The sequence below is a fragment of the Haliotis rubra genome, unplaced genomic scaffold (assembly GCF_003918875.1).
Source record: "Haliotis rubra isolate DU_JTF1 unplaced genomic scaffold, ASM391887v1 Scf357, whole genome shotgun sequence".
Taxonomy (NCBI): domain Eukaryota; kingdom Metazoa; phylum Mollusca; class Gastropoda; order Lepetellida; family Haliotidae; genus Haliotis; species Haliotis rubra.
The window spans coordinates 711,507-738,188 of record NW_025767032.1 but is presented as its reverse complement, the minus strand read 5'-3'; the positions used below and the strand labels follow the sequence as shown (position 1 = coordinate 738,188).

General features: G+C 44.9%; 1 protein-coding gene across 1 annotated transcript; it reads right to left on the bottom strand.

Moving 5' to 3' along the window:
* Positions 1-880: 880 nt before the first annotated feature.
* LOC124285285 (cell wall protein DAN4-like) lies at positions 881-25,552 on the bottom strand. The gene is made up of 4 exons (XM_046721484.1): positions 25,144-25,552; positions 4,097-4,190; positions 2,581-3,210; positions 881-1,402 (listed from the first exon to the last, which is right to left on the bottom strand). Exons 1-4 carry the CDS (start codon positions 25,447-25,449, stop codon positions 1,224-1,226), a joined length of 1,209 nt encoding a protein of 402 aa, XP_046577440.1. The 5' UTR covers positions 25,450-25,552; the 3' UTR covers positions 881-1,223.
* Between the last annotated feature and the right edge of the window lie 1,130 nt (positions 25,553-26,682).

Below are 26,682 nucleotides of genomic sequence, written 5' to 3'. Positions count from 1 at the left end.
ATATTACGAGTAGTACAGTGATTTGTAGTGCAGCGATGTGAAGAGATGCCATGTGTGGTGTAGTGAAGTGAAAAGTATTACAAGTAGTACAGTGATGTGAAGAGATGTCATGTGTAGTGTAGTGAAGTGAAAAATATTACGAGTAGTACAGTGATTTGTAGTACAGCGATGTGAAGAGATGTCATGTGTAGTGTATTGAAGTGAAAAGTATTACGAGTAGTACAGTGATGTGAAGAGATATCATGTGTAGTACAGTGATGTGAAGAGATGTCACGAGTATTGTAGTGAAGTGAAAAATATTACGAGTAGTACAGTGATTTGTAGTACAACGATGTGAAGAGATGTCATGTGTAGTGTAGTGAAGTGAAAAATATAGCGAGTAGAACAGTAATGTGAAGAGATGTCATGTGTAGTGATAAAAGTAGTACAAGTAGTACAGTGATGTGAAGAGATGTCATGTGTTGTGTAGTGAAGTAAAAAGTATTACGAGTAGTACAGTGATGTGAAGAGATGTCATGTGTAGTGTAGTGAAGTGAAAAGTATTACGAGTAGTACAGTAATTCGAAGAGATGTCATGTGTAGTGATAAAAGTAGTACGAGTAGTACAGTGATGTGAAGAGATGTCATGTGCAGTGTAGTGAAGTAAAAAGTATTACGAGTAGTACAGTGATGTGAAGAGATGTCATGTGTAGTGTAGTGAAGTGAAAAGTATTACGAGTAGTACAGTGATTTGTAGTACAGCGATGTGAAGAGATGTCATGTGTAGTGTATTGAAGTGAAAAGTATTACGAGTAGTACAGTGATGTGAAGAGATATCATGTGTAGTACAGTGTTGTGAAGAGATGTCACGAGTAGTGTAGTGAAGTGATTTGTAGTACAACGATGTGAAGAGATGTCATGTGTAGTGTAGTGAAGTGTAAAATATAGCGAGTAGAACAGTAATGTGAAGAGATGTCATGTGTAGTGTAGTGAAGTGAAAAATATTACGCCTAGTGCAGTGATGTGAAGAAATGTCATGTGTATTGAAGTGAAGGAGATCATGTGCAGTGCAATGATGCATCAGGTTTCATATGTATTGTAGTGACGAAACAAATACCGGTGGAGTCATCTGTGGTGAAGGCGGGACTGTCAACGTGTCCCGTGTTGTGTAACACACACATTACTGCACCTGCAATGTGTGTATCCTAGTTATTGGGAGTGTGGAGTGCAGATAGATATAGAAGCTAGCATGTTGGTGATGGTGGGAAAACGCACGTCTTGACGTTATTGTTCCATTCTAATCCCCCTGCACACGCCATCTCCACCAGACCAGTGACAGCACAGACAACGTACTTGCTGCAGGTTTCACAGTGCGGGTGCTTTACGTTTGACACTTCACCTTTACAATCGTCCAGGCAGCTCTCTGAAACACGGAAAGTTCAAACTGTACTGGACACACGCTACTATCATAAATGCAGTGTTTTCTAGATACTGTTTACACGTACTTAGATATCTGGAATTAGGGTTCACTAAATGTACTGTACACACACGCATCGGTCTTTTACACACTGTTCACTAAATGTGGGGAAAACACACGCAACTATTGGGTACACAATGTTATGTAAGCGCAGTTTTCTGTTACAAAGTATTCTGTAAATGACGTGGACACATGCAACAATCCGTTACATATTTTTGTACACATACGGGTATCTAATAAAGTGTTTTCTATGCAAAGTGTTCACTTCTGGAATTGTAAAGTACGTGCACGCAGCTGTGTGTTGCACAGTGTACTTTGAATGTTTTATACACAAACAGCTGGTGCACCGTGTTATCTGGTACACAGAGTTACCTGTATGTGGTGTTCACATACGAGGCTATTTGTTCCACAGTGTTCTCTGGATGTGTTCACATACATGGCTGTTACACAGTGTTCTCTGGATCGGGTGTTTGCATACATGGATATCTGCTACACAATGTTCTCTGTATGCGGTGTTCACATACATGGCTATCTGTTACACAGTGTTCTCTGGAAGTGGTGTTCACAGATATGGCTACCTGTTACACAGTTTTCTCTGGTTGCGGTGTTCACACCCATGGCTATATGTTACACAGTGTTCTATGGATGTGGTATTCACATACATAGCTCTCTATTGCACAGTGTTTTTGAGATTTACTGTACCCACACGTAACTATCCGGTTCACAGTGGAAGTGTACAGTGCAGTAACAAACCTATATCCCTGAGTGTAGTGTACACTAAAATAGAGTGTTCGCACAGCTCTTTGCAACAACTTCACCAGGTACAACAGAGGGGCTTCGCTTAGTACTATCTTCCCTGATTGACTGTGTTCTCATGCTAGTTCAGATTGTACTGTAGTTGGTCACTTTTACATTGGTGAAGGGGAATCCGCATGAATGCTGAATTAGCCTATTTTGTAAGTTTTCACCACAAACATGACTAGTTAATATGTCACAGAAATTACTTCATTAATAATGTAAGCTGTACTGTTTTTTTAATTAAATACAAATAGGATAATATATATAACCTACTGTAGAAAATGTTGTCATCAATATATAACCAATGCTTTCGAAGAAATACATACTTTTACTGGCAGTAGTGGGTGTCGTTGTGGTCGTTGAAGTAGTCGTCGCAGTAGTCGTTACGGAAGTGGTTGAAGCCGCCGTACTGGTACTAGTTGTTGTAGTAGTAGTAGGTGTAGTAGAAGTAGTAGTAGTTGTAGTAGTAGTAGTAATAGTTGTAGTAGAAGGAGTAGTAGTAGGTGTAGCAGTAGTAGTAATAGTAGTAGTTGCAGTTGTAGTTGTTGCAAGGACTGTAGTTGTAGTAGTTTCTGCAGGTGTTGTTGTCGTTGATGAAGGCGCATCTATTGTCGATGTCGTTATCGGGGGTGTTGAAGTTGAGATAGCTGTAGATGTTGCCTTTGTAGTCGGAGGTTCAGTCGGAGTTGTTAAAGACGTCGCAGTTGTGGTTGCTGTTGTAGTTGTAGCAACTGTAGTTGGAGTTTTTTCAGGTTGCAACGAAGTGGCTGTAGTTGTTGACTGAGATGAGGTTGTGGAAGTTGTAGTCTCTTTAGAAGACGTTGTCACAGAAGAAGGGAGGTCAAATCCGTTAGTTGTAGGCAACGTTTCTTGCGCAGTAGTTGACGTGATGGTCTGTTGCTCAGATGTGGCCTGTGATGCGGCCGAGGATGTTACACTCAGCTCACGTACCGTACCTAAGATGCAAATATGTAAGAGTCATGTATGGATGATAATATTGATGAAAAAGGACGAGGAAGAACATATGGATATACGTCAAATATGCTGGTTTCGCTTCCAAGTTGTCCGACTCCCCAATATTCTAGCTGACTTGGAACGTCCCAAACTGTCGATGGACATTAGTAGATCAGCAGGGTGTGCTGTCACGAACACAGCCCTTCTCACTCTCTGGTAAGGCAGGAGGATGCAGCATTTTCCAGAAAGTTCTAAATAGGTTTGACTGGACAGCGTATCTTGGAAAGTGCCCCGTTCCACAAGCCGATCGTAGCGCTACGACTGTCGTAAGTCTATGTTAAAGTATGGGGTCACCTTAACGCTACGACTGTCGTAAGTCTATGTTAAAGTATAGGGTCACCTTAGCGCTACGACTGTCGTAAGTCTATGTTAAAGTATGGGGTCACCTTAGCGCTACGACTGTCGTAAGTCTATGTTAAAGTATGGGGTCACCTTAGCGCTACGACTGTCGTAAGTCTATGTTAAAGTATGGGGTCACCTTAGCGCTACGATCGCTTTGTGGAACGAGACCCTGATCTGATGATAAACCAACTTGACTGTGGCAGGGTCCAATGAAACCTCCCTGGTGCATGTATGGATATATATCTATCTGAAAAGATATAACAATCAAGAGCACTAGGAGCTTAGAGAAAGATGCATTTAACGAATCTATGAGATTTCAGAACTGCCCAAGCCAGTCTCCCGCGTATATCTACCGTTGATTCAACTCAAACCACTTCCAACGATAATTCATTGTCAGCTCCTTCATCTGCATCCTACCTCACATCCACACCTTTCAGTATGTGTGTATAACACTGAGATACATATATGCGTTGCTATTGTTCTTACCTCCTTCCAGACATAGGTGCCCACTGGCTGCAGCTACGGGCACACACACCTCACCTACATAACACGGTCGTCGTGCACAAGGATGGGTTTGCTTCTGGAAAAAAAGAAACGTTTGTGTCCAGAACAATATACCTCTATAACTATAACACAAGTCAGTACATTGTGGCTAAGGTTTTCGTTACGAAAGGCCCGTAAAGAGCGAAAGATCAAAATGTGCAACAGCAGATTGTTCAAGATTATGGCGAAACAATTAAGCTAATCTACCTAAAAAGACTGCCCTTCAGTGAAATAAAACAGAAATCAAGCATGTGCAGAAATGCATGGATAATTTCCTTGCATTAAGTGAAACTCATCTTTGCAATGTTCCCTATTACCAGATAACAGCCGCCATATTAACAGCTCTTAAATACATAAATAAACACCTAAAAATAAACTCTATATACTATCTTACGGATTCACTTTCGTGCCTTAAGAACATTAAAACTGTCTTGTAAACATCCACTTTTTACTGAATTATATACTTCTGGAATAAACTAGCTGTGCATTATTTGATGTTATGCCATGTTTAATGCAAAAAGATAATAACGTGATGCGTTAAGCTGGTGTGTTCCTTAACCACTGTTTAAGTGTTGACAGGATAATATCGAAATCCGTATGATTTAACACTACGCATCGTGACACATCCTTGAAGAGGTGTGGTATCAAAAGTCAGTTCACAAATTTAGTATCGTGTGTGTCCACCATTGGCGTTGATGCAGGCTTGACAACGACGACATATAGACGATACTAAGCAATAGAAGAAAGCTTGGGAAATGTAACGTCAATGGCGATATGTGAACGGGCATTATTTTCTGTAAGACGCGGCATGACGTACGCGTAGTATAGTTTGAAATGAACGTGTTTTCCACAAAATTCAGAAGCTGGAGAATAATCAACGGTTCTTCAATTTTTCAATATCAGGTGTGTGAACATCAGGATACGTGACATGAGAGTGCTTTGCTACACGTTTATTTAGGGTTATTTGTATAACCTTTGGATTATTCTTTATTTTATGCAATATTATGTTATGCACAGTTACTATTTTTTTCCGTGAATATACACGTTTACTGATCTTGCTTCTGGCCAATCCAACATGGTTATCCAGCCATTTTGGAATTTCTGGTAACACTATGGCCGATTCTGCTGATAAAGCAATATTCAACACATCTGTGACACCACTTCTCATCGCAGTCACCGAACACAAAACCGTATTTAGATCTAATGCAGAAGACGTGGGACACCCCAGTAGGTACCAATAAATTACATCAAGTAAAGCCGACTATCGGTTACAGCTAATGGGACTGTTAGTCCAGATTTGAAGAGGTCATTATGTGACGATACACTCATGATTATTTATTAAGAGGCGAGGATCCTACATTTTGTATCTTTTAAAATTGTGATGAAAGAATCACAGTCAAGCATGTCCTTCTTGACTGTACTGATATTTCCATTATTAGGGATCATGTTTCAAATCATCATATATGAAGGATCTTTTCACTGATTTATTCTCATTTAATTATTTTTGTGTAAAACAAATTTATTTACTGATAAATTTTGATATGCATTGCAATTAGTAAGTGTGTATTTATTTGTAAGAATGAATAAATAACTTTGACAGACAGTGGCAATACCTTCAAAGAGCATAGTTGCCACCCTTAGAGGGCATGTATGTCCCATTTCATTCACTGCATTTTCCTTCTGATTGTAAAACGTTATGTGTTCTTTTGTTGTATAGCTAGTTTCCTCAATATCAAAAACACCTGAAGGATGATGTAAATCCAGCAGGAACCAAAAGTACCGAAAGTCCCCATGGTCCCTAGTGTGTTGATGTATATTCAGTTGCTTCTGTAGCCCGTTTTTATATTGTTTTGACCTATATTTTAATATAATTGTTTATGGTTACATGCTGGTATAGTGAGTGAGTGAGTTTAGTTTTACGCCGCACTCAGCAATATTCCAGCTATATGGCGGCGGTCTGTAATTAATCGAGTCTGGACCAGACAATCCAGTGATCAACAGCATGAGCATCGATCTGCGCAATTGGGAAGCGATGACATGTGTCAACCAAGTCAGCGAGCCTGACCACCCGATCCCGTTAGTCGCCTCTTACGACAAGCATAATCGCCTTTTGTGGCAAGCATGGGTTGCTGAAGACCTATTCTACCCCGGATCCTCACGGGTCACAAAAAGCGTTTATTGGGATATTCCAATTGATGCTATTATAGCTTAACTTCATATATCATGAATGTATAACTTCTTTTAGTCATGATATGGCTATGTCAAGAATAACCATCGCTGCTTAAGCAACACTGACAGAATTGATGAAGAATATGCCTCGGCAGAAATTTCCCCACCTTAATCTTCAAGTCCCGTGTTCCATCATTAGGTTAAAACATGAAATAAATCCACCTATCAGATGCCTCCAACAGCATCGTATGGAACAAAGTCTCCCGGATAACTTTTCAAAATACTCATCTCTGTCCGAATAACATCATTAGTCTTGGATTCATAGTTCTACTTATTGTCTGACTAAAAAGACATTATGCTGTACCTGATATGGTAACTAGTTAATGAGGGAATATCGTGGTTACAAGTTTCACTAAAATTCTTTTTCATATCAACTTCTTTATCTAAACAAGTACAATGTATGAAGGACACATGTACGATATGAGTTTTCGCTCTGTACAGTTTTACTTTAAAGGTCACATGCAACGTAAAACACAACTTTGCAGATTCTGATACCTTTCGGTATGGACTTACCGAAACAAAGCGTCAAAAATGCAAATTCAACTTATAAAGTTGAAAAATAACGCGATGAAAAAAACCGCGCGAAATCGGAGTTTAAACGTTTCACTAATTTTCCCCAGACTTTTCTGGGGAATACGTGTTTCAACAGCTGAGCTGCGCTCATAGCATGTGCGTAGTGAAATGGGTTCGCGCAACTTGGAAGCGGGCTGTCTGGTGAATACTCGGTGAAGGCTTTGGTGTGAGCTATTTTCATAATGTTTTGTTGATGTCTCACGGGCGCGAGCTTTTTATATGTTATGACAGTAAATAAACTGTTTATATAATTTCATTTGTCTATTTCACCACACGTTCTTCTTACCGAGTCACTTTCTCAGTTCGATACTTAAAAGCAATGTCATTATTTAGCGTTGACACAATTTCTAACTGTGATATAGATATGTCGCTGTCACAGACAAAACTCAATGTCTTGTTTTATTGACACCTGTGTGTCTGCCTGCCTGTCTGCTAATGACAATATTCAATACACAACTGCGATCACTGACCACATGCAATTTGAACTTAACATCAATCAGGCTATACACCATAAACAAAACGCATTGATTTATGGCCCACGTTCGGTCTCTGTCACATTATGTAATTACACAGACAGGCAGGTGTGATACTTGAACACATGACATGTTATGATGTCTGTTAATTGCAAAATGTTATACACAAAAAATGAGCATGTATTTACAACACCCAACATCTCTATATATACACACACAATGAGCCGTGAAGGCGGCATCTGCTAATGAACCAGCCGTTACACTTGAGTGCACACCCACCCGCACTGACTGGGTTCGGTATCCCGGCTGCTTCGTTTCGAGGGAGGTAAACCCAAGTACAAAATATTGCACTTTTGATTTGCGATTATACGCTTATAGTTTTGTCTATTTGTTTTTTCATAATCAGCAATGCATATTATATGTCATGGAGAACTGATAATTGTGTTTTAATTATGTTTGATTTTTTGGTTGCATGTGACCTTTAAGTTTTTCCAGAGTGGGTATTTTGGATTTAACACCACATTTGATAGCATTCTACCATATACTGACGTGTCAGTCTATGTAAGAAGAGGGCACGACGTGATACATGTCTCTAACCACTTTGAAGCAACCAACGATTGTAAGTACTTTAAGAATTGCAAAAGTGCACTGAACATTTTCCCTCTGTCCACATGTGCAACATCACCACTTTGTCAGAAAAAAAACACTTCTGTCGTGAAACATCTTTTTAATATGTTATTCGTTTCTTAAAACAGCATCTGAAAATTCAATTTAGGTTGAAAATTTGCATAATCTTCATGGCTTTCAGCTACTATCGTTTGTTTGTTTTTAAATTCTGATATTAACAGAGAAATAGATGAAGTCAGCAGCTGATGTAACAGCGGTTACTATTTACATCAACATAATTATAGTTTTGAACACACAAAAAGAAACAAACACCTAAGTAATTACTAAAAATTTCTTTTTGTTGTGACCCTTTTTACATTCGTCTTCTTTGTCACACGTTTAAGTGTTCATTATCACTAGACGCTTTTCCTTAGCAGATAACAGCGCTCAAATAGCAGAATACGTCATACTTGAAAGCCACAAATGTTTTGCGTCTTTTATGAAAGACATGCACATGTGATTGAAAGAGTGAGTCAAGTTTTACGCCGCTTTTAGTAATATTCCAGCATTATCACGGAGGGGGACACCAGAAATGGGCTTCACACACGGTACTCATGAGAAGAATCGAACCCGAGTCTTCAGTGTGACGAGCGGACGCTTTAAGCATTGAGCTACCCCGCTGCCCCACATGCACCTGTGACACTTGTAGTAATAGATATAATGATAGTCCGAGACCAAGTCCAACAAAAGCCTCTGCAAAGCTTTATTTCACAAATAAAGCTTTTGTCAGAGCCTTAGATCTCTCCCCAGTATATCTACTACTTTTGAGCCCCCAGTTAACGTCCCGGCTCCACGTGGCACTACTGTGCCGCTATGACCGCAAACTAGCACGTGACACTATGTTGCGTTGACCTCGATGAAACAGTTTAATGTGAATCGCCTATGATCTCTTTGGTGTTCGTAATAAAGGCTTGCTGGGCTTTTCGTACCCCCTGTTCTATGTACTTTTTTTTCTCGTCTTCGCTGATAGCAGACTTACGAGACTTGGCCCGGACTTCTTGTTTCATCTTACAGTACTTGTCGAGTTCAGAGAGTATTGAACGAAATTCCTCCTCTGAGATCTTACTGTCAGTGAGTGCTGATGAAATAGGCTCACTTACTGTGTTCAGCTTTGCTTCGGCCAGAACCCTGATCTCGTCGTGTTTCAACGCTTTACGATGCAGTCTGCGTGATGCAAACTTAAACACCAACCCTGCCACCCCTACAACCCCAGCTGTTATTTCAATGGCTAGCACTATAGGTGCAGCCACGATGGTGGCTAACAACCCAACACCTGCCGCTCCTAGTCCCATGCTGGTTGCCATAAGGGCAGTATCAGTCCCGTCCACGATATTGAAAGCTCTATGGTACTTCTTATATAGTGCTTTCCGCGTGTCGCGGTCTTGTTCTAGTTGGCGTTTTACATCACATAACGGAATCCGTCTACGGTTTCCAGTGTCTTCGCTACTTCCTCTACGACTGGGTATAGCCCCATCCTATAATATATTATATGAGATATTTTCTAATTGTGTGCTATTTAATCGTTCCTGAATGTATTTTTAGACTTATAAGGTGAAGACTCTCAGACAGGTAAATAGGTGAGAGGATAAGAGGCCCCTCTACTATCACACGAACATCAGGGTGGTTTACGAAAGGGACTATATAATCCATTGAGGGGGGGTTCCGTTATATGACGATAAGGCAACGTTGGCCCAAGTGTATGGCGTCCCATTGTATTGTCAACCCGGATAAAAGTGGCGTGCTGAAGTAGGAAAGGTTCCCCCGAAATGGACTTCTATGATGAGTGTGTAGGGCACGGTCGTAAATGTAGGCTCCAATCGGTAATTGAGGGTGTAAAACTTTAATTCATTATTTTTGGTTGAAACTAACATGTTGCTTGTTCGATCCGGGGATAGCTGGGCACTTACATCAGACTCCGGAACGAAAACCCTGAGAGAGGTACCGTTATTCCTAATTTCGGAGACATAGCCATCTTTGTTTAACGAGATATAAGGTGCGGTGAGGGTCATGTTGATAAACCATTTGGGCTCGGCTGGCAGAGGATACCGCACGTACACGCCGGCTAGTAAGCGTAGGATGTACAAGGTGTATTCCTCGCTGGGCTGGTCAAATCCCTCCGTGTCTCCTAGATCGTTTAGTGTGGCGTTGGGACGATGATTGGACATTGATATATTACTATTACGAGATAGTTTCCAATTGTTTTTCTGATAATTTCTCAGGGGCGCACTTCAACCCCATGAAGTGTATGTTGTTTGGCAGGAAGATCTTGGTGAGTGATATCTTGTCTTCCACGGTCACGGTGACCCCCTGCAGACTGGTGTGGGAGTCGGCACCCACCCGTACGTAAACAGTGCAAACCTGATACTGGTGCCGTTTCACCCACCCGAGTTTGACCCCCTTCACGATTTCGACTTCATCCTGCGATGGTTCCCCTAGGTAGACTTTGATGACCAGAGTGGAGTTCGCCGGTAGACTCTCCAGGATTTCGACCACGCCTTCGAATTCAGACACCAACTGCAATGTCACGTTTTGCACTCCCGGTTTACTTGATAATATGTGGGCTGCCATACTGGCAGCTGGGCTGATGACTACGCTACGTCTCTGAGCCGGGACGTAAGCAACGAGCAGGGTTCCGTTGTTCACGACTTTGTTTAGGTAGTTGTCTTTGTTCTCCGTGAACACGTAGGGGGAGCCGAGCCTAATATTGAGAAACCAGTCGACTTTAGCGGGTAACAACACCCACTTGTCACCGTCGGTGAAGACGAGTGTATATGGCTTGTTTCGGGTGACAGTCGTTCTCTCAACATCTTCTTTGTCGAACAGTTTGCCCCCGAACGATGGGTATACCATCCATTTATCATCACCGGTGCGGACTAGGGTGTACCAAGTGTTGACGGTAGCTCCTGAGGTATCTACTATATCACCTAGTGTTCCACCGGAGGGGACTTCAACGCGTTTGTAAATGTTGTTTTTCAGTTGCAAGGCATACAATTTACCATCTACTCCGGGGTCGTAGAATCCGCGTGTGTCCCCGAGGTCGGAGATCCCTGCATTGATGCATTTTTTCAACCTCATTCCGGGGCCTTGTGCGCTAATCATTTTATGTGCAGCGTTATGCTGAGGTATCCTATATTCACAGGATTATGATTTATATCTAACACCGATATTATCAGCTCAGGGATGTTACCCCGAGTTAACCTCTTATACTGCCGCGGTGAAAACGACTGGGTTCTACCGTCGTTGTATTTCTCCGTTTTCACCGGTACGGCTCTCAGTATCGTGGAAGGGTGACCCCCTTGAATGTTGTCTGTTGTGCTCAGCTGACCGAGATGAACGCACAGCTCTCGGTACGGTACTAGGTCTGGTAACTTCGTGCCTGTGACGGTAGTTGTTGGTTTTATCTCGTCCGGCGGTATACCGAGTGTCCTCCCCAATGGTCGACCGAGCCTCAAGGGGTTTATTCCCTTGTTGATTAACACCACTGTGCCGTTTGAGTAGTTTATCTTGAGTTTGGCTCCCAAGGGTTTGAAGACCTCGTCGCTTAGCGAGCACACGCTGTAGTAGCCGTCAGTTATCTGGTTGCGGGCGCCACTGACGAACAGCTTGTTGTTGTTGACGTTGATGTTAGTCCATCGCGGTAGGTAGGTGATATCTCAGAGTGCGACTTTGAGTTGACCGGACGTGTTATCGATCGCGTGCATCAGCTGAACGGACTCGCCGCTTGTTATTCCTGGAAGTGTTACGTACATGTTAGAGTATATATACTCAAATGGACAAAGGAGTGTTTTACTCCCCTGGAGTGTTTTACCCTAAACTGGACATAGATTTCCCACACATGAAGATTGTGGTCGACGCTGCTGGGATGTATTTCAGCGCCCAGTTTATAGATGTGTTCGACCGGTATAAGCTTTCGGTGACTAACGTGAAGGCAGACCACGCTTTGTTCAACAACCCGATGCAGTTCTGGCAGAATCAACTCAACTTCGCCGTGTGGTGCGCTACAACGGGGTGTGGTGTGACATTGGCCGACACTCGGCGGGGACCGCTGAGTCAGTCTGTGTTCACATTCTACGTGTACTACCAGGTGAGGCGTATCCTCAAAGAGATCAGCGCCCCGCTCCCACAGGACAAGGCGTGGGATGCAGTAAACAACCCTTACGATAGACGGGCCTACGAACGTATTTGCAACGAATTCGAACTAAACCCGAAGACGGATTGGCGTTTGCTGGGGCCAAACCACGAGTTGGGTATTCCATATAATAGGGGGCGACCCGTGAAAGAAGTCAGTGATGATTTACTGAAACGAGATGTACTACACCAGGACTTTGCTTTGTCAAGTAATGAATGGCGAGATGACCGTATGAACTTTAAAGGTGGTGTTGCTTTCACCGTCCAGAAAGTGGAGCAGTCAACCGTGGACGGTTGGAAAATGTTCATGCTGGACACGTGGAGAGGGTTCACTCGTGCCGGCACCAAACGCTTGAACGACTCGATTCGAACGTACGTGTGGGCCCTGTTTGGTGCGCAGACGCAAACGCGTTCCAACATCCTCGGTAAGGGGACTGCTTACGACTCTCAGGAACAGTTCGTTGTTAACGTTGAGGCTGCTATCAATGCTCCAGTTGATCTACCGAGTGCCATCAAACCAAGACGTGTTGGAATACGCACGGTCGAAAGTCGACTACGTCTTCGACGTTGGATTGTACATTGCTCCGAGTGATATGCAACTGAGAGTGAAATCTGGAGGGTGGTGGGTTGCAACAACGAAATAGTCATAGCCACGGCTGACCAAAAGTTGGGCGTCAACCCCGATGTTAACACCCCCACGTCCCACCACCCACACATACTGGTGCGATGGGTATAGTCGTACCACCCCCGGAGCCCAGTGTTCAACCAACACCCCAACTACCCCAACCCCCACCATCCAATCAGCAGCACCAATCGATCGTAAAACAGCGCTGGTGGTTGGCGGGGTCGCAGTCGGGGTAGGGCTCATTTGGTTAATAATTCCTTAGCCGCTACGTACACCAGACCCACCACGGCGACGATGGCTGCCCACAGGTTTTGACCGAGCCACGTGGCAGTTTTAGCCAGAGCGCTCAGCAGCCACGAGACGATGCTACCCAGGATGCCTTGCAGGGCTTCGGCGGCCTTACCAGCCAGTTTAGCCAGGGCCTCCCCGAGGGATTTCAGGTGTTTTTTTATCCAGTCTCTGACGACACCAGTGGGTGTTGGTGGGGTGGGTGTGGGGGTACCCCCACTCAGCGTCACCACCAGGGTTGATATGATGAAGCCCAATGCAGTCAGAATGCTGGCGATAGTGATGCCTTGTTCTCGGAAGAGGATTCGGATCCTGTCAGCTAGCGTGGTGTCCTCATTTAGGACTCAATCGATGGTTTCCCGTACACGACTGGTCTGGAATCAGAGGGCTTCCCGGTTTGAGGAAGCGAATTCCAACCGAGTCCGTCTCTCGTCTTCCAAGTTTTTTTTTTATTCTCTCCTCGATACGACGTTTCATATCATCGTCCTCCGTTTCACCGAGTTTTATTTTCTCGCGAGCGATGTGCTCATCAATTTCGTTCAGTTTCCGCATGTTTTTCACGAGTTCTCCGCGCACACATTTCAAGGCTTCGTCTAAGCCTCGCAGTTCTCGAACAGGGAAATAGAAACCAGGCAAGGGTTTGTCATGGTACGTGGCCAATAGTTTTTCGATGTTGTCTGATGTTTCTTTAGCATCACCTTCACCACTGAGCTCGGCCCTGATGTTTTGTAGATCTTGGACGACCTTCTGGGGAAGCTTAGACCGTGCGCCACCGTAATCTATGAAGCCTAGTTCATCGCGGATCAGTTGACTCCCACCAGGGCGACTGGTGAGTGTTGACAAAGCATACGGTCCTTTCCCGTCTTTTTTCATGATATCGACCCAGGGTGAGCCTTCAATCGCAGCGTGCCCTTCTTATCGACGGTAAACTTGGCATAGTCTCGTACCAACGGCTTGATTTTGTCTCTATTTTCAACTGCGTCGTAATAATCGTCGACCACCGGCTGTACAAGTTCAACACTTAAGGGGTTGTTCGTGAATGTGGTGTCATCGTAATCCACATCACCCATATCATCCATCAGGATGTCCTCATGGCTGCCTTCAGCCATTATTTATATTAAACTTTTATATTTTATCTATATAACAATGTATGGCAGGAAACTAGATCCTTTCCGAAGATCAAGAGAGCCTCTAGGTGTCAGAGTCGTGCGCCAGTCGGTGACAATCACCAACAATTCCAGCAAGATAGACCAGAACCAAACGCTGCTGGTTAGATTCCCAAACCTGGGTGAGAATGACCTTATCGTACCAGGCACGGTTCGACTGACGTTCAACCTCACGTTGACCTCCGACAACGACAAACGGGAGCTAGTGCGGAACGTAGGTCGAGCCATCATCAAGAAAACCACCATCAAGATCAGCGGTAACGAGGTGTTGAGCATCGACGACAGCCACGTGTTTCACTGCTACGGGGACCTCTGGAAAAGCGAGGGAGAACGCGTCAATGACGTGTACCAGGGCATCAGCAAATCGACCCGGTTGCGCGTGTGGTACGGCTTCACGGCAGACCAGCTAGACAAGATCTCGGACGGTGAAAAGGGCATCGTCCAAGCGTACGGGAACAGGTTCTGCGTGCCGCTCGACTTCGAGTTGCTCATGGGACGCGCGCCGTTTTACAAGGCTGCGCTGGGTGATAGGCTTGAATACGAGCTCACGTTTAACGACTACAGCTAAGTCGTGCGTATGCCGAACGGTGAGAAGGCCAGTTTCACCATAGACAACATCTCTCTGGAGTTCGACATGGTCACTAGCCTGGAGCTGGCCAGGCAGGTTCGAAACCAGTATTCGGGGAAGGTGGCCATCCTGTACGACCACATACTGAGGCATAGATCGGTCGTGCGGGATAAGAGCGACACTGTGTGGAACATCAACCTGAATGTGCCGGCGCGATCGATGAAAGGTATCCTGGTCGTCCCCTGGAGGATTACGAGCCGTTCCGAAGGGACAGCGAGAAGTTTTTCAACCCCGAGATTGAAAAGGTGGAAGTGACCATCGAGGGCGTGCCCAACCAGCTGTTCAGTCATGGTATGAGGGCATACCAGCAGTGGGATGAGATAAAAAAGCTACCGGCTATCAAACAACACCCACACATAACCAAAGACCTGGACCTATCCTCCGTGCAGGTCTATGAATACCTGACCACCAAGTACGCGCTGTGGTTGGACATGCGATCCACGGATGACGATAAATTGCACGGCCGCATAGACAACGGTAGCGAGGGGATTACAATCCAGATTACCAAGAAGGCTCAACCCGCGGGCAAGTTGAAATTATATCTGTACGTTATTATGGACGCACAACTTAATATAGACAATGGGAGATTCGTGCAAGCCATCTATTGATTTGCCTCGCGACCCGCACTGCGCCATAGTGTGCGGGCAGACTGGTTGTGGGAAGACCGTTTTCGTGCTGGATATGTTAGAGGGGTAGTACCGGGATGTGTTCGATAACATCGTTATCATGTGCCCTACTCTGCACATGAATAGAACGTACACGGAAAGACCTTGGGTGATGACGGACCCGGACGTACACAAAGTCTACCGGGAACACGTCTACAGGCCTGGTTGAAGGCTTATCACAACAAATTTAAAGGGGAGTCGACGCTGTTTATCCTGGACGACTGCAGCGCTAATCGTGAGATAACAAAAAAAAGAGAGACATGCTATCGTACCTGGCCTTCTCCGGCTGGCACGCAAAGCACAGCGTCTGGGTACTAACGCAGAAGTTCAACTCGGTGTTGAAAGACCTCAGGGAGCAGACACGATGGGTGGCCTTATTCCACTGCAAGGACAGGGATTCGTTCGAGGAGTGTTTGATAGGGAACGTGTGAAGAAACAGCTCGCTGAAACTAAGCATGCTAAGCTCGTGCTCAAGACCGACCAACCCGTGGCCTATGGGATGTTTTAGCTAAGCAAATGCTAAGCAAATGCTAAGCAAATGCTAAGCAAAGCTTAGCACTTAGCAATTAATTGTTACAGTTCTATACGATGGTTGTTTTTTGAAGTGCTAGCCGTGTGCAACCTAACCTTCATCTCGTTATGTTTCGCCTGCATCGGGTATTATATTATTAAAACTAAAACTTACTTATTACATTATAAGATGGAGTGTGATGAATTGCTAGAACAACTGTTGGAGGGGGATAAGCGAGGGGACGATGATAAGCGAGGGGACGATGATAACCGAGAGAGACTGGTAGCGTTGGCAGTCGGTGGTAAAGCCAAACATTACTTTGGGGACTACACTCCCGATAAAATTCACAAAATGTCAGCCGAAGAAATCGATAAGCTGTACGCGAGATACGAGGCTAGACTCGGAGCCGAGATGACAAAGACTATAGGATCGTCTATGACCCAGATCTACACTGGTATAGTGTCGTACTTCCTTCCCATTCCCCAGGAACGCCGACTTTACCTGTGGGAGGACCTCGAGAAAGATCTGTTTATTGAACATGCCTCGAGCTCTATCAGCTGCGTGCTGTACCACAAATAAGGTATGTTTTTAGCCCCGGTGACGGCGGCGATTATCATGGCAAAACATTGCCAATTTAAGGAGGGGAAAAATAATAATAATAGTATGCAAGATGGATGCTGCCCAACAAATGAGTCCCCAAACCCCCATGGAGGAGACCCCTACGTTTGGGGAACCCCAACTGGAGGTGACCCCTTCAGAGGGAAACCCCACCCCAAACCCCCAGGGAGGTGAACCCTACAGTCACCAGGCAGAAGAACCCTAAGAGAGTCGCCGCCGGTAGAAAAAGGTGGTCTAACCAACATAAGAGTAACACGTGGAGCCGGGCTCCACTCCTGTTGATTGCAAGCGCAACTGCTGCCGTGGCTATCTCATGGTTATATAATAAACAACCACCCAGGGAGGGTATCCCTCCCCCACAATTAGAGGTCAACCCACATATCATGTTATAAATATATATTTTTATATCATATACATAATGTCTGAGGGGAAAACGTTCGTCAACGATGCATACAACGCCACCGTGGTCGCCAGTCTAGCTGTAGGGTACGCTCGGTTGACCAAAATGGTGCTTAAACAACCGACTATCAAGCTAGATTTCAACCTGCAGGATATGGGTATGCTCATAATGAACCTGGGTATGGCGATGTCCACCAAGGACATCCTAGTAAAACAAGGGATCCTACCGGAAAAATATTTTGAGGTAAATGTAACTATATATAGGATGGCTACGATCACCATGATGCTTGGCGGGGCGTGAGTAAACGCCCTGGCATTTTCCGGGAGTAATTTCCTCTTCTCGAAACTACGGGAGTCACACGCGGCTGAGATACAAGCTGAGCGTAAGCGCCACAACCTGGCCTTTGAGAAATTTCAAGCAGCGCAAGCTGAGTACGCGAAGAAACGTGTACAGAAGATCGATTACATTAACGAACAACTCAGGCATGAGAACCATGCCGTTAAAACATTCCATGATGTCGACGACGCAGCGAGAGAATACTACCTACTAGCCGGTAAACAGCTAGAACCACTCCATCAGCCCACACTCGCTCAGTACTACACACCATCCCCGGGGCAAATGGACCGGGAATTGATCTTTATTGCGCTGGGTCTAGCAGCGACTGCATTGGTGGGAAACAATTAGACTAAGTACTCATATAAGTATACCAAAGATGAGACCTGCCCCGTACCGATGTCAGTACATACTTATGGGGAAGACCGAGGCCTGTGGTAGGAGCTGCAGGACTGAGGGGTACTGTTGTTTTCATATAAAGAGTATCAACTACACGTGTTCTGTGTGTGGTGTCGGGGTGAAAGGTCACTACTGCCTATGCAAAGCTCACGGAGCAAACGTAGTCAGACATCATCTTATCTACGAGAAGAAAAAAGACTACAGAAAAGAACGTAGGCGCCTCCTCAGGATAACAGTGTAGTGGCCCGATTAGAGACTGTGCACACCTAGGTATAACAATGTTCGTGGAAGTTGAGCCCAGGGAAAGTCGTTGCCTGAGAAGCTGGCAGACGGTCTGGGGGAAAGTATAGATATCAGTGTCCTCAAACCCCTAATTGTTAGCGAATTATATAAGGGGTGCTCATTTACAATCATGGTGAAGGTAGGGTTTGATGTACCGTGGGCTGGGCACACTTGGAATAACTTTGATGGTGGACGAGTAGATGTACATGGAGAGATAGATATACTTGTTGACGACTCGTTGCAAATAATACAGAACACCCTACTATGATGTGCATGTTCCGGGTGGGTCAAGGGTATAATCGATAAGGTCTATCTAGATATTAACTAAGGATTTTATAGCGCCTCTTTTTTTTAACAAGGTTGGAAGAGTTACCTCCCTTGCCGGTGGCCCAATTAGAGATTGATATACTTAGGTGTGTACACAATGTCTACTACTCGGGAGCTCAAGCAGATAGCCAGACAGCGAGGTGTAATTGGTTACTCTCGAATGGCCAAACCACAGTTGTTGAGATTACTTAACATACAACCCCCTCCCACGGTAAAACAACTAAAACTCCGAGCAAAAGAGCTAGGGTTGACGGGTTATTCCCGCCTGAGGAGAGACGGGTTAGTCGCATTATTAAATGACGCGTTCAGCTCCCCACTGTTAAACAACTCAAAGAGGAGGCACGCGATTTGGGGTTAATCGGTTATTCGCGTATGAGGAAACCACAGCTTGTAGAACTATTACGGCAGGATAGAACTATTGACCTAGAGTTCATGCGCACTGAGCGCGCTGTAGGTAACTATTTGAGAGGCTGGCGCATGCATGTTGATAGGAACATAGACATCGCCGATATCAAGCCTCTAATTGCTGATAAAGTCAATGAGGAACTAAACGATTTGGGGAGTATAAAGTTTCAAATCACAGTGAAAATGTCCCTCGATAAACAGCAGGGGGGAACCCCCAATGGGGTCATTGAGTACGTTCAGCCTTACTTCCGAGGTAAACAAGAAGTCGTGACTCATACCGAGACTATAGACAAGTCAATCGATACCAGTTTTCAGCAGATACGAGAATACCTAGAACGCTACACACACATGGGGTCCGGGTGGGTAGTGGATAAAATCGATAATGTCTATCTAGACATAGCTAACTACGCACCATTCAGAGGCGGGTCGTACCTAGACTTGCCCCCCTACTACAAAGCAAAACAGGCCATGGTCAACGTCAAGAATTGAGGAGACGATTGCCTGAGGGTAGCTACCAGGTCAGCCTTGTTTCCAGCTGACACTCATTCAGACAGGCTTTCTAGCTATCCCCAAGAAGATGGGCTCAACTGGGATGGTATAGATGAACCCACCCCCATATCCCAGATAACTAAAATAGAAAAACAGAATGATATAGCCATAAACGTCTTAGGGCACGAAGGCAACAAAACGATCGTGCACAGGGTCAGCCCAATGTTGGGGGGACTCGAACTGTTGGGTCGCCGCGTTATCAATATATTCATGATCCAACGAGGTGATAAATATCACTACACGTGGATAAAACACCTCAGCAGGCTGTTGCACGACCAGTCGAAACACGTTGGGAAAAAACACTTTTGTGTACAATGCCTGCACGGTTTCAGCCGACCCGACCTGCTGGAATCACACCGGGGGGATTGCCAAGGTGTGGGGCAGACGGCCATACGAGTCGACATGCCTAAGGAAGGCGACAATATCCTAACATTTGCCAACCACAAGAACCAGATGTCCGTGCCTTATGTCATCTACGCCGACTTCGAAGCCTTGGTCAAACCCGTTGAGGCTGCCGCCGGCGGGGCTGCTGGGGGTACCCCAGCCACACAAAAACCACAGGAGCGTGAGGCCTGTGGGTTTGGATACGTGGTCGTCCGATGTGATGGGGAAACGAAAGCTCCCGTGGTGTACAGGGGTCCTGACGCGGCTGAAAAGTTTCTAAAGTGTTTGCAGGAGGAAGAGAAAAGTATTAGGAATGCACTATACACAGTCGCTCCCATGCGTATGACTCAAGCCGACCGGCTAGCTCACGCCTGCAGCACTCACTGCCATGTGTGTGACTCACCACTGAACGGTGATTCGATGAGAGATCACTGCCACGTCACCGGTAAGTATAGAGGCGCCGCTCACAGCGTGTGTAACCTCAAGCTTAGAATCACCCCGAAGACAATAAACATCCCCGTGGTCTTCCACAACTTGAGAGGGTACGACTCTCACTTAATCATGCAGGCCATCGCGAAAGTCGACGGCAACCTGACGTGCATCCCCAACAACATGGAGTGATACATCTCCTTCAGCTTGAATGGCCTGAGGTTCATCGACTCGGTTCAGTTCCTCCTGTTGTCACTCGACAGTCTGGTCAAGGCCAACGATACCTTCCCCATCACCGACCGATACACCAATGCCGAGACTCGACCCCTGCTGATGAGGAAGGGTGTGTACCCCTATGAGTACATGGATGGCTGGGCCAAGTTCGCCGAGACCCGACTAACCCCCCATCAGAGAATTTTACAGCAACCTGACTGACTCGACAATCACTCAAGACGATTAGTCGCACGCGATTAACGTATGGAATAAACTGGGCTGTAAGAATCTGGGTGACTACCACGACCTGTACTTGAGAACAGACGTACTGTTGCTAGCCGACGTGTTCGAGACGTTTAGGCGGACGTGTTTTAAGCAGTATCAACTCGACCCCCGCATGGTACTACACCAGCCCAGGTCTGTCGTGGGATGCATTGCTGAAAAAGACCGGAGTTACGTAGGAATTGCTCACCGATTACGACATTCACCTATTCATTGAGAAAGGCTTGCGAGGTGGGATTTCCATGGCTACCAAACGATACGCAAAAGCCAATAATCAATACGTGAAGGGCTACGACCAGAGCAAGCCAACCAATCATATTCTCTACCTCGACGCCAACAACCTGTACGGCAGGGCCAGTATCTACCCACAGGGGGATTCGAATGGGCATCGCACGAGATCGATGTTATGAGCATCGCGCCAGATTCGAACAAAGGCTATATCCTCGAGGTGGACTTGATACCCCAAGGCATTGCACACATCACACAACAGCTACCCCCCTGGCCCCCGAACGTATGAAGGTTAACCCAGACTGGGTGTCCGAGTACCAACATAACTTGTTAGGTTGGCGGGTGGCAGACGTTGAAAAACTAGTGCCCAACTTAATGAATAAGACCAAGTACATCGTTCACTATCGCAACCTACAGCTGTACCTGTCGTTGGGTATGAGGCTGACCAAAATACACAGGGTGCTCGTGTTCAACCAGAGCCCCTGGATGGAGCCCTACATCAGAATGAACACAGACCTGCGAAAGCTGGCCACCAGTGACTTTGAGAAAAACCTCTACAAGCTCATGAACAACTCGGTGTTCGGTAAGACTATGGAGGACCTGAGGAAACGCGTGACCATGAAGCTGGTTCGGTCGAATGAGGAAGACAAGCTCAGGAGACTGATAGCCAGCCCGGCATTCAACCGGAGCAAGATATTCACCGACGATCTGGTTGCCCTACACATGAAGAAAAGCCACATCAAATTCAACCGGCCTGTTTACGTGGGGATGAGCATCCTCGATTTATCCAAACACCTGATGTACGACTTTCACTACAACGAACTGAAGAAACAGTACGGCGACAGGTGTGAAGTGCTGTACACTGACACGGATTCCCTGCTGATGGAGACTTGAACCGAGGCCGTGTACGAGGACATGAAAAAACGCCTCGATTTGTATGACACCTGCGACTACCACGGTAAGATGAAGGACGAGTGTGCTGGCACGCCCATAGCTGAGTACATAGGCTTGAAACCCAAGATGTACTCCATCCTGAAGGCCGACAATGGTAAGATCCGGAAGGCGAAGGGTGTTAAGAAGTACCTGGTTAAACAACACATCAAACACGCCAGATTCAAGGAAGCCCTGTTCAAGACCCATACCTTTAGACATAAGATGAACACGCTTAGAAGTGATGGGCATAGGATATACGGAGTGACGATAACCAAGACGTCCCTCTCGCCTATGGACACTAAGCGTTGGATATCTATTGATGGGATCAACACGTACGCGTACGGGCATGAGAAAATTGAACCAAGAACATAGATGTATATATAAATACAATACCGTGTCGGGGCGACATGTCACGGAACCAAAGAAAGTTTGAGGCTATTTACTACAGCCCACGTGGGTACTGGAAAGGAGCTAGCGCTGTACATAAGCTGGCCAAAATGGCGCGAGTACCCCCCAAACGAGGGCAAAGCGTGGCTTGAAAAACAAGCCCTGTGGCAGATCTATTTACCGGCACCACGCTACGTGCCGAGAAGGAAGTTCGGTATTAACATACCCAATAGTGTTCACCAGGCCGACCTCCTATTCCTACCCCAGGACAAGAGGTACAAGTATGCCCTAACCGTCGTGGACGTTGCCAGTCGCTACAAGGAAGCCGAACCCTTGACTGCGAAAGACTCGGCCCAGGTAGCCCGCGGATTCGAACGCATGTACAAACGCAGTCTGCTGACGTGGCCCACAGAGCTGCAAGTCGACCCCGGGCGGGAGTTCATGGGCGCCGTGTCACACCTGCTAGACAAACACGATACCAAGGTCAGGCGTGGTGCTGCCAGGGCTCATCGCAGCCAAGCCATAGTTGAGAGATTCAATCGGACTTTGGCAGAGCGCTTATTCGGGCATCAGTATGCGAGAGAGATGACCAACCCGGGGAAACGACTGAATGGGTAGCGCGGCTACCTCAGGTGGTGTCAGCCATCAACCACGAAATCACCCGTCTCACCGGCAAGAAACGCTATCAAACTAAAATCAATAGTGGCAGAGTCGGCTGCACCATTGCGTGGGAAAGAGAAACAGATACCAGATAGGGCCCTTGTACCAGCTGGGGGAACACGAGGGTGATAGTCGTAAGCGAGCTACCGATCCGATATGGTCAGTCAATACTTACAACATAGATAAAGTGGACATCAAAGCCGACGAGCCGAACTTGTACTACTTGAGAGATGGGCCAGGGAGAGGCTTCGTTAGAGAGGAATTATTGATCATACCGTACGGTACAATGTTACCTCCTGTCAACACGTCATAGTGGTACAGTAGTGCCACGTGGGGTCGGGAAGTTAACTGGGGGCTCAAAAGTAGTAGATATACTGGGGCGAGATCTAAGTGTCTGACAAAAGCTTTATTTGTGAAATAAAGCTTTGCAGAGGCTTTTGTTGGACTTGGTCTCGGACTATCATTATATCTACTACTCTTGTGGGCACTTAAGTGATTTAGAAAGGTCGAAGTGATGTAAGTCTCTGATGTTTACGACTTTGATGAAACCCGCGATCATTGGGGTAGTACAGTACTGAATCTAATTCTGCATTTGAATCCACAATATTGCATGTCCAACTTTGTGGCATACCCAAAGTATGGACAGTTATGGAAGCGTGAGAGAGCCACAAAAATCAGTATCATCCACGTAGGTGATACTTACATTTATGTTGTATGATATTAAAATCTACTGCTGAAAAGGTATCTACTGTTGACGTTAGTAGGTATATTTTCTCGAGTAGTTGACAGTAGTACTGGACCTGTTTCTGGCAACATTAAAAGTGACAGGTTTGTTCACTTTCAAAGTTGACTTTTCTTTACTGAGGTACCATAAAGATGCAATGAAGTACCTCTTCGTTTAAACATGTTTCCTTTGCCAAATTTATCTGGGTCTTTTGATATGTTAATGCTGAAAATTTGACTACAAAGTATCATCTGCGCCAATGAAATAAGGTCCTCGTAGATATAAGTAGAATCTTATGTTCATGCGTTAACAAGGAGGTACATGAGTTTAGAAGAAACGATTGCATTAGACGTTGAGACTTTGTGTTTGAAGGCAAAATTGATTTCAATTGAGTTATTCGAGGCAAACAAAAATGGGACGTGAGTGGTTGTCTACCTGTGTCACAACCTCTCACTTCGTTGATCTTAGTAATTGTGAATGTGTTGTACTCTACCCGCGTCCGTTATGTATCATGCTTCATTAGCCACAAAAAGAATCTGTGTATTGATAAGTCTGAATATAACAAAAAATAAATAAACAGTTTCCATGCAAACGGTAATTGGTGGGTATTGAGATCACGAGAAGACGAAAGAGGGCATGCTTTTTGCACATTGCATTGGGTCCAAATGCGGTGCAGGGGACATGAAACATTGTCACAAACCGAATAACTCCCCGACCGAAGGTGAACAGCGAGAACAACGTTACATGGAAGTCTTTTGGAATAGCTTGCCACATTCACTGCAACTCTACAGCAAGATCACAACTGTTTGCTGACGACTGACTGACTGAGTTTGGTTTTACGCCGCTTTTAGCAATATTCCAGCAATATCACGGCGGGGGACACCAGAAATGGGCTTCACTCATTGTACTCATGTGGGGATTCGAACCCGGGTCTGCGGCGTGACGAGCCCAACGCTTTAACCACAAGACTACCCCACCGCCCCGTTTTCTGACGAATTTAGTACACGGTGTATACGTCTTTCCATTTCATCCCACAAATGTTCTACATGGAAGAGAATTTGCAGGACAAGAAAGTACTTGAACACAGTACTGTCTAAACAACGCCATAGTAGCCCGAGTCGTTGCGAAACAGCATTATACTGTTGGAAAGTCAATCCTGAGCCATGATGAAGAAATATTAGTATACTCTTCCTTTATTTAAAAAAGAAAATATGTCATGGCAAGACAAAATATATGTGTAAATTTAAAAACGCTAAGTAAATGTAAAAGAAATATCTTACAAGTTCACGAGGAGCCATGGCGTCTGAGTATACATGAATAATGCTGAGAGAGAAGAACGGGTGAAGAGCATCACAACCATCCCAGTACAAATCCGATATGTTATGATCTGGTTAGAGATTTAATGGCCCATACGAGTTATATAATAACAGGACAAACGAAAATAGGGGAAAAAACAAAGAGGTTAAAACAATCATAGCCACATACCAGTCCAAGAGGCGCCATGGCGTCCGAGTATACATGGTGGTTGCTTGGAGAGAAGGCGGCAGGTGATGAGCTCCTGGTGTCTCGGCTGAGGTGACACAAGCCCGTGTCTGTAGCCCAGGTGTAAGCCCTACAACGAGTGAAGTACCAACACAGAGACTGACACAAGGTGAAGCTGGGGACATGGATCTCTTTGAACACGCCAGACACAAGTTGTCCAGAGATGACATCTCCATTTCCCTGAACTCCTACCACTATTGTATGCAGAAGAAGCAACAACATATAAACTGCTGTCATTACGAGAGCCATGTTCCAAGGTGTCGTAATACCGGTCGGAAAGTGACAGCATTGACTTGATAGTCCACCTGACGGAGTCTGCAAACCTCTAATAAACAGAGGAGTTTGCTATCGACAGATAACTGCCACCTCCACCTTGGGGAGTTTATCTTGATGAACACCTGCTTTAATTTGCTAAGTGCAACTTCTGAAGGTTTATAAGTAGAATCGGTTGAACGAGACTTCTAGAACCTAAGGAAAGGAATGAACAATTAGTACCAAATGATTGATTGCACACATATTAGAATTATAACCACAAAGCAAGTGAAACTTGCTACTTTCTCCTTAATAATCAGTCACTATATCTTCAGTCAAGACAAGACAATGTAAAAACAGGCTATAGATTTCCAACAACTGAAGGTAATCCAATTATTTGACACGTGTTATTTAATCACATGCTGATGTTGATGTTAATCTGCTTTTTGTCATATCATACTCTGTATCTATATACACATCTCATTACTTGGTTGTGGTCACTTTTTAGCTTCATAACGGTGTTAGACACTACATCTATCAATGTAATATACAAGAAGTTGTGATAAATAGAAGCTTTATAAATACATTATTATTATTATTATTATCCATAATGTTGTATGCTCCTTTACGACATCGTTATTTGTTGGTTACCAAGTCTTGTTGGGATGTCTATTGAAAGACACTTGAAAAGTTAATGTTGACTTTATACCAATTAGCAATTACCTAATCCTGTGCATGAGCAGGTTTTTAGGAATGTACGTGTACATGTATATTTACGGAAACAAAACGGTGAGGGAGAGTAATGTAGGTTTCTCCGTTTCCCGTCTTGCCTTTCTGTTAGATGTAGTATTTGTAAATGTATAGTCATTCATATAAAGGTATGGGAGAACTATCCCGGTCAGGAACATGCGTTCCAGCATTGTTTCTCTGAGAGCTTTTATTTTTTAATTACTTTGTCGTGGAGACAATATATATATTTTTTTGTTTAATCCTTGAAATCACGGTGAGACTATATGTTAGTATCTGTGACGATACCGTCATTTTAATGTCTCTGCCTTTACAGTTGGACAGAATACGTGCGCCTGCTCGCTAACTCATGGTACCAGGCATGTATATAATTAACAGTGATTTATAAACCATAGAGCCGGAATCGTTCAATCGATTCTGCTTTACACAAAGATTTCTTCTGAATATGAGAAGACTAGTGTCGAATTTGTTATGGAGATTTCT